Here is a 9,387-nt window from a genome sequence, read left to right as displayed (position 1 = left end):
CTGGTACTTACTGAGTACATACCATTAATACCAGATTTAAAAAAAAGAGTCGGGTAGCAATACATAAAACAGTCTGGTGAATTTAGCTGAGTAACCAGAAAGTCCCAGGTACACATGATAAGTCAGTACATCCCTTGTATATAAGAGATTAGTACTCTGTAAGTATCAGAGAAGTAACTTGTAAGTATTAGATATGTGCTCACTAAGTACCAAATATACATCCTGTGTAAGTACAACAATCCACATACCAAGTTCGATAGCAGAGGTGCCCAAAGTGGGGCCCGCGRGCCAATTTTGGCCCGCCAAACCATTTGMTTTGGCCCACCAGCAGTTGTCCTGGTTACCAGATTGTAATTATKTTCAGATTAAATTTAAAATACAAGTCACTACAAGAGACATTTAGATTAGATTTAAGCCCATGTATCTAGATTTGCGCACCTTAAAAGACCACATATACTCAAATTTTAAATTATGTATAGTTTCATTAGCCTTTGCTGCCTGAGCATACATTGAATTTTCTAAAAATAAAAAAAAATGTGGGCAACCACACTGGCTGCAAGCTTAATTATAAAAATTAAACAACTTTACTTAAGAAGTATTTGTATTTCTCATAGTACTGCATTTGGCCTGCGGCCCTCAGGTTGATATTAATTTTGACCCTCTCAGGAAAAATGTTTGAGCACCCCTGTCCTATAGGAATAGTGGAACGGGCTGCAATATGAAGTAACTTCTTACCCTGTACTTAAATATCTGATGAGTAAGTACCAGGTATGTACATGGTAAGTATCAGGTACAAACCCTTTTTGTTTTTAGGTACATACTCTGTAAGTGTCAAATATGTACCCAGTAAGCACCCTGGAAGTACCAAGTCTGTACGCAGTTAGTACCCAGTACCAAACCTGACTACCAAGTTCTTACCCTGTAAGTACCCTGTATACCCAATATGTACCMAGCAGTTTTRTGCATTTTTTTTCTCTAAATCTCCTCCTTYATGGTTCAGATCTGTTAAAGTGTCGGGATAATTCACCTCAATAGAGTGTGCGATGTTGAGACACTGCTCCATGCCCGGGATGTCCAGCTGAAGCACACGCAGATCTTTGCACTTGATGGTAATCGTTCCTGAGGATCCGGTCATCCTAAACATAAACAACACACAACTGATTCTTACACACAAAACTACAATCAGTGTTCCTGATTTCTTGACTGTGTGCTTTAGACTCAAGCGGTGCAGGATGCTTGACTTGCTGCAGAGGAGGAAGGTAAAAAAACAACAACACATCAGCTGGGTTGTCTGTTGAAGGGAGATTTCTTCTGCAACAAGTGACCAAACCCAAGTGGTCTCAGCGTCGCTTTCACAGGATTTATAGGACAACAAACAGCAGCAAGCGGTGCAGAACAGGGAGCAAACTGTTACTGAAAGAGCTGCTGCAATTCTTGTTAGCAAATTTCCTTCATCAGCGCTGTGGACAGCAGAGGCAGCACAMAGCAGGCGAGCGGTAACACCAGCATTGTCCAACCTTTCACTGTGGCCTGCTTTAGACAGGAACCCAGGATAGCCCGAAAGGTTTTCCACACTATTTAAGAAAAGAGTCAAATTAGACACAAGAGGAGAAAGCGGCTCACTGATTCGTGTATGTGTGTTTGACAAATCAAAAGTCAGTAATGATGATTTTAARATGAGAAAATCCGAAGTTTAATGAGCAATTAGTGTAAAAAAACAGATCTTAGTGTTTAAAGTCACATTGTGTCAGCTACAAATGGGGGGGGGGGGGCATTTTGGAGAAAAGTTTTTCAAATGACCTTTCACCTGTGACCTCCTTCCCCCCTCACCTCTTTTCAATGGCATCAATGTTCCTAAGGAGCAGCAGGAGTTGCCGGGAGGAGTCCTCCTCCCTGTCCGAGAAGAGCAGGTGGTGTCCGGTGATGCACAGRGTGCCTCTGCTCGGCGGGTGGAGCGGCTGTCGCAGCACAACATCCTCCACATTGGCTGTCTTGATGTGCTCGGAGAACTCCATCAGCTTAATGTAAAAAAAAAGGAAAAGAAAAGAAAAACACTTTCTTTTGATTTGCTTATTTTTAAACGTCCTCTTTAGCTCCAAATCACTTCCTCGCTTTCGTTATGAAAACGAAAGCAGCCTTCCTCTTCTGAGCTCCAGAGCTGCAGTTCGTGTTTCGTGTTTGTTTTTTCTTTTCTTTTGATAAGGCACCTATAAATAGAAGAAGTTGCATGTTTGCCTGAACATAGCTGGACCCCTTTTTTTTATGTGCAGCAGAACTCGCTGAACACAAGGCAGCTGTAAAAATGGAGGGAAAAAAAGAAGTTTGAGGTGACAAAAGACGGAAGTGCGCGTTTCCTGAGCGTAAAGAAGCAGACAGATGTGTCACATTTTAACAGCTAAAACCTTCTGCAGACCTCAGAGGGGACCGAGATGTGGGTGCAACATGAAAAGTCACCACTAGATGGCACTAATGCCTCACTGTTCCACCTGCAAACACGCACATCAAGCTATAAAATGCAAACAGCAGAAAATATCACCTCTTACAACATTAAAAACATTAGATTTAGTTTAAATACTTTAGGAAACGCATTTCTTGCTATTTAATTGTGTTTATTTAACAGTGAAATTTCTTGGCAACTAGTAAGAAGGAACCAAGTGCAGTTAAAGAAAATGACCAGCAGAGGTCGCACGGTGAAAACATCCTTTTTAGGCGTTTTTGTGTAGTGTAAGAACTCAATGTGTATCAATATTGTGCATGAATATCACGAATATTAGACAAATTTAGATACTATAAGGAACACGAAGAAGAAAAATACATTGGAATAACCTGAGAAGATTTTCCAAAACAGCTTTCTTATATGAGGGATGATTGTAAATGTAATGGTGGTAGGCTATTATTATTTTTCTTTGCTCTCTCTGAGCTTGCTGGTTTTATCTGCCAGACAAAACGACAACCTAMAAGCATCTGTGGAAGGTAAATAAGGGTAAGGGTGTTGTTTTCTAAATATTTTCATGTTAATTCTGGATGTGTGTCAGCTCAATCCTGGTTATTGTGCAGCATGACTGCTGTGCCTGACTGTCAGAATGCTCTAAAGTATAAACTCATGTAAATCATAAATAAATAAAAGTGCACAGAACCAACTCACACAGTAGCTCCATGTTGAAGCTCCTCGGTCAGCAGAGGAAAAAAAAGAGTTATTCTGACTTACAGACCCTGGTGACCTCCTGCAGTCTGAAGCAGCTGACCTTTTCCAGTCCTGAAAGATGATTTTCATTTTCAATACCGCTTTTGTTCACATTGTCTCAACTGTGTATTCATGGCATTTATGTTGCATCTGAAGCACACTGTCCACAGTATGAGGGAGCGTCACTGAGCGTATGTTGCTCACATGCATTCTTTTGTGCTTCTGTGTTTCCTGTAGCTACTTCTGCAAACTTTGTGCCACTTTTAGCCGTTCATAAATGTTTAGCTCGTTTTTGTAACTTTTATACKTTTTCCAAAATGTGCCTTTATTTACTAATTTCCCCCCCATTAACAATTATCTTTTCAGTTTCTGCATAAGTGTTTTATTTTTTTATTTTTTGTGAAATGTGTTTCATCAGACTTGTTTTGTCTTCTGCTACTTTTAACTGGCATTTTGTTGCTTCTACTTTTGGATAAACTTGTACTATTTTTAGCCTTTGGTTAACCTTCTGGTGCTTTTAGCTTGCATTTTGCTGCTTTTATTTATTTATTTATTTATTTATTTATTTATTTATTTATTTATTTACCGTTTTGCCATTTTTAGATTTTAGCTCTCCTTTTGCAACTTTAAAATTTTAGCAAGTCATTTAGGTTTTAGGCTTTTGCCCTTTTTTAGCTTTTAGTTGGTATTTTGCTACTTTTATAGTTTTGCTCACCTTTTGCAACTTTAGAATCTTAAGCAGCCTAATTTGCTACATTTAGCTTTTATCTAAGCTTTTGCTTTTTAGCTTTTATTGATGCTTGGCCTTTTCTACTTTATTTTGACACTTTTGACTTTTACATAACGTTTTTGCCTTTTTTAGCTTTGCTTGGTGCATTTTTTAAAGCTTTTGACAAATGTTCTGCATCTTGAAGTTGTGTTTTTGTACAAAACAACAGGCTCTCCTCCCCAGAACCAAACAACAAATAAATCCTCCCCTCCTCCTCCGCGGGATGGGCGGTCACTGTTTCACTTCTCCTTATTAAGGAGCCTGGGACCTGTTGCGCTCCTCCACACATCCAGCCTGACTTTTCCTGCGTCAGGAAGCTGATCTTTCTGTTGTAGCCTGGATGGATTTTAAAGAGTTTGGAGCTGACTCCTCGGAGGGAGGCGCGGAGGACCTGGACAGCGTCAAAGCTCTGACAGAGAAGCTGAAGCTGCAGACGCGCAGACCGTCCTACCTGGAGTGGCAGGAGAGGCTGCAGAGCCGCCCCTGGWCGGACGGAAACGCTGCAGACCCCGGAGGAGAAGCCGGCACCATCCCGGCGGCTTCCAGAGCCGAGAACTCGGAGCTGGTGGTGCGCAACATCTGTGGCTTTGACACCATTGATGATGCTTTGGAGTTTCTGAGGAAAGAGCTGGTGAGTTCCTCCTGATCATTAAATCAGTGGCGGAGCCAGACTTTTTTCTCAGGGGTGGCCACACCGGGACCACTACTCACACACAGGTGGCCAGGAAAATTACATCATTTTTTTTTTACTTGAAATTTTCTGCAGATCTTTTGCGTTTTGATCATTTCCTTATGTCCTTTTACAGGCAGGGACTACCTTATAAACATGGGCGTCAGAACAATTTTAAAACTGGGTGGGGGGCATGTTGGGGGTCTGGGGGTCCTCCCCCAGAAAATTTTGAATGAAATAGATGCCATTTCCTGCATTCTGGTGCATTTTAACAGGCCATATAATTTTACCTACATAATTAAACACTTGATTTAATAATTATTTCAGAGACAGATTCTTCATTAAACTAGTTCCATCATCCTGTTTTTAAACTCACTGCTACAACTGAGATAAGCTTAATTAATGTGACACAGTTTATCATATCCAATGGATTTAGGGGGGGCTTTTTACTTGTATATTGTTTATTGATTTATTTTTAATTGTAACACATGTCATTGTGCCAAATAATGATGACCCTCAGCTGCATATTTAAAACTAAAATTAATAATTTTACCCAATGAACAGGTGCAATATTGAAAACCGCCAACAGTGAATTTAGAGGGGTGTTTCACTTTTTAGGATTTAGTGATAGGCCAACTGATAACCAAAAGGGACAGAGCATCATGCATCCTTCATTGCATAAATGAATGAATAAATAAATAAATAAATAAATAAATAAATAAATAAATAAATAAATAAATAATCTGTCACCATAAGTCCAAAGGATGACATCATAAGTCATATTACAGGCATATGTTCTGTATATAAAGAAAACCATCACTTCCTTGTCATTACTCTTCTTCAGTAATAGAGCTTGGTAATGTTTCAAACTGCTAAACACTGCCACCAACTGTTCAGGAGGATTATTACACCCCTAAAGGTTGTTTCGCTGTGTACAGCAGGGTGGCCAAAGGGGTGGCCAAAGATTTGTCTGTGGTGGCACTGCATTAAATCAATGTCACTGATCAGCATTGCGGAAAGTTTATCCTGAACTGGTGCATCATCAAAGAGATTACTTCAGTACTTATCCAAATATATTGAGATGAAATGTAGGTCCACACCCAATGTAAACAAACCGCTGGGCTGGCTTTTAGCCCTTTCTGCACATCAATTTACACACATCCATTCCAGGAAACTCTCGTAAACAAACACAGCCTGTAAGTTTAATCTTTGGCACATTTTTAAACTATAAAAATGAATTTTGCTTGCAAAATTTTCCTTTAAGGTCACATTTCCATCGAAAATTTCTTCCAGCAATGAAGAATCTGTGCAGATTAAGTTTATCCCTTTTGTGAACGTCTTTGCAATGAGTATGATGACATGAGGGATGATCCGCTGTAGTACTCTCAGCCTAAACAAAAGAGTTTGTGAAACAATACGCTGCCTTGACTTGCAGCCCACATGACTCCTCTTGCCAGCGTTTTCGCTCCCCTTTGATGACAAGATATTGGTTTTCTCACTTGAGTTCCCCCTCGCTCTCTCACATCCCCAGAGGGAGATGCAGATCCAGGACAACCGCCTGGCCCGTCAGCTGATCCGCCTGCGCGGGGAGATCCACCGGCTGAAGGTGGAGCAGGTGTGCCACCGCCACAAGGAGATGCTGGACGACGCCACCTACGAGCTGGAGGAGTGCGGGGAGGAGCTGGACCTGCTGTGTGACATCCCCATGAAGGCGGCCTTCGCTCTGTCCACTCCTCTGAAACACCTGGGCCTCACCAAGATGAACATCAACTCCCGACGCTTCTCGCTGTGCTGAATGTTTCCTCTTCGAGTGGCCGCGGGTCGGAGCGAGCCGTGGCTCTCTGTGACTCTCTGCCATGAGGGGAAATAAAAAACGATAAATGTGTTTTTGACAAGAGGAAGCTTCTGTTTGCACACCTGCAGAGACCCACGCCTTTAAACCCTTCAGAGCTTCCGAGTGGACTGAATCTGAGCTGCTGTTTGCACTTCTTTGCACGCTGCGGAAATATTTTTAAGACTGAAATAAAACAAAGGCCTGGCACTCCTTAAGGGTGCCATCCACCACCGTTTGTGCCAGGTTTTAGATTTAAATGTTGAAAAGTTACTGAAGTAGGTCTAGCTGAGATGTCAGAGTATGGGTTACAAAAAATGCTCAGCTACTACCACATCAAATGTTTTTGCTTGTCTGTCAAATCGACTGAGTTGTAGCTGTTTTTGTGTCAATTACCTGCAAACTGCGTTGACTTCATAAGTAAACCAGCTGCAGCTGAACACCCAATGCATTCTTCCTGAAAGTTTCATTGAAGGGCATTATGCAAAATTGACTTTTTTTAGCTTTACGTCGTGTTATAATGTCATTCCCTCTTCAAAAACACACCCAGAGTGTTGCTTTGGCTCATTCATGCATGTTAGAGTAATCCTTGAATCTCCTGTGGAGCTATCTAAACACTTGCTGGTACAAAACACCGCCTATTTACCCAAAGCTCCTCCCTGGAGCTCAGTCTGCAGCTCAGAACACCCCTCTCATTGCACTGTTGTGAAGACGTGCTGAAGTGGGAGTGTCAGAAACGGTAGGAGGTTCTTAAAGAGGCAGAGGCCAATGTCAAGGTGTTTAGATAGACTTTCACGCAAAGTTAATTGCGTTTTTAATGAATGCAGCATTTTCATAACAACTGAGTGTAACATGCAGAGATTTATACATTTACTTCATTACTTAAGTAATTTTTTTTGAGGATTTGTAATTTTACCAAGTGTTTTTTGTTAAATCGTTACTTTTATTTTCTTATATTTAAAACCTAWCAATGATACTCTTATTTCTGTATTTCAAAATTCAACACCTAGTTACTCGTTACAAAATTAAATCTGTCTGAACGCATCAAAAAAGGAGTTGTTAATGCGCTCTAAAAAATGAAGTGTTGAATTTACTCAACCAAGTCAACTGGTTCCAATAAACCTAGCAGTACACAGTTTTTCTCATCTCGGTTTAGTGGAACCAGTTTGGTTAACCCCTTTGGTTTGCCYCTGAAATTCCTTAAAAGCATTTTGACATTTTTTTAAAACGTGTCAAACTAAGAATCGGAGGAAGTCGTCTGACACCCTGGTTTTAAAAAAATAGCTCCCAGTAGCGTCCGGAAATGTTTAAAAGCAGAAACCCAACCATTTTTGTCCACCAGTGGAATAAAGACTATTAAGGGGTTAAGTAAATTCAAAAGTGTATTTCTTTGAGAGTGTGTAAAAGTACTTTTGATTTCCCGATTTTTGTAAACAGTTTTATGACTTTTACTGAAGTACTTTTCTCATCAGTGAAATTAATTTTTACCAAAGTCATTTTCTGTTAAGGTGTTTTTACTTTTACTTTTTTTTCAAGTACTTTACATACCTCTCGTAACATAGTTACCTGATTGTGGTATAAAATTGAAGTATGTCCCTGGAAAATACATAACCCACCCCCAAAAACATACATACAGAAAGGCTGATTTTAACCTTTAGTGCTAAAGTTTGAAGCAAAAAAAGTCTCACTCATCACTTATGTTCATTTACTGACTCCAGTGGTTTATGAGAAMTTTTGCTAACAGATATACAATAACCACATACACAGACAGACAAGAACAATGTTGGTAAATGATACAAATAATCATCCTGAAGGCTGTGTAACTTGCTGAGACAAAACCAATGTGCTGCTGAGGATGTCAGGCAGAGTGAGAATGAGACTTTTTTTCAGACTTTAACTGGGTCACRACCCCAACCTGGAGACTAAGTGTAGTGATAGAGACACAAGCTACTTTTAATAAAACCAAACTGGCAACAACGTGTTTAAAAAGTTCACAGTCAGTGTGTCTGGTTCTGCCTGCTGGGATCAGATAAAAAGACACCTGAATCASAGTCCCACAGCCCAGCAACAAACTCCTGAAGCCTTCATCAATCTGTACCAGGAAGCACACAGTTTTTACACCTCTTCTTCAAAAAAACCAAAACTATCACTAYGACAGTGACGAGACACAGGAGGCTGCATTGTTTCCTGGCAGCATGTTGATGCTGAGCACGGTTTATATAAAACTGGACAGTGACCAAAGTCTCAGTGGCAGGCATGTTAAGTGGTCGGGTTTCTAAACAAGCATACAAATATGTTTCCCCTCAAATATGACCAGGGATGAATCAAATGTTTAAAATCACGTTTTATGCACAAACTCCTGAACACTAATATAAATGAAGCTTTGCATGAGATGGAGGAAAATGTTTGATGTGTAAGTCCTTTTCTTGCACACAAAATCATAAAGCAACTTTGTCCCATACCAGTGACAGAAAGAAGTTTATATGCTGATAATAAAATGATTTAAAGCTGCATGTTTGTTAGTTCTCTGTCTGTGCATGAGAGTAAATTCAGTCACATGATCCAGCGGACCAATCATCTGCCCTGTATTCTACAGGCACAATAGTGTCCTCTTTGTTTCTACACATCATGAGTAACATCCTGACGTTAAATCAGGTCCCCAAAGGGACACAGTTACAAACACTATTAGACACGTTTTGGATCACTGGAAACCAAATCTGCCTCGGCTGAATGACAAATTTGAAAGCAGCAGAATACATGAGCTCATGTATGACTTCATAAAACTACACAGGAGTGAATATTATAAGGAAAAATATGCAGACGCTTCTGCCGTGGGATCCCTTTTTATTCTAAACTCCAGCTTTGTGTTTCTCACGCCACTCTGCTTTTCCCTGCGGACAGCTTCCTTTAAACCCCCCCCCCCCCCTTCTATC

The 9,387-nt window shown here is 40.4% G+C and overlaps 2 protein-coding genes across 2 annotated transcripts; one reads left to right on the top strand and one right to left on the bottom strand.

The window, feature by feature from the left end:
- Positions 1-1,027: 1,027 nt before the first annotated feature.
- On the bottom strand, positions 1,028-4,417 carry zgc:154055 (myotubularin-related protein 9; the record flags this gene model as incomplete). The annotated part of the gene is given in 4 exon segments (XM_014011036.1): positions 1,028-1,136; positions 1,518-1,574; positions 1,831-2,018; positions 4,405-4,417. Coding segments are annotated over 3 exon segments (351 nt in total), but the record flags the coding sequence as incomplete, so codon positions are not given.
- fam167b (family with sequence similarity 167 member B) lies at positions 4,223-6,980 on the top strand. Its single transcript, XM_014011050.1, has 2 exons — positions 4,223-4,584; positions 6,155-6,980. Exons 1-2 carry the CDS (start codon positions 4,294-4,296, stop codon positions 6,416-6,418), a joined length of 555 nt encoding a protein of 184 aa, XP_013866504.1. The 5' UTR covers positions 4,223-4,293; the 3' UTR covers positions 6,419-6,980.
- The last annotated feature ends 2,407 nt before the right edge of the window (positions 6,981-9,387 follow it).

This window comes from Austrofundulus limnaeus, unplaced genomic scaffold (assembly GCF_001266775.1).
Source record: "Austrofundulus limnaeus strain Quisiro unplaced genomic scaffold, Austrofundulus_limnaeus-1.0 Scaffold2, whole genome shotgun sequence".
NCBI classification, from domain to species: domain Eukaryota; kingdom Metazoa; phylum Chordata; class Actinopteri; order Cyprinodontiformes; family Rivulidae; genus Austrofundulus; species Austrofundulus limnaeus.
The sequence above is the reverse complement of the archived record's forward strand: the minus strand, read 5'-3'. Positions and strand labels throughout refer to the sequence as shown.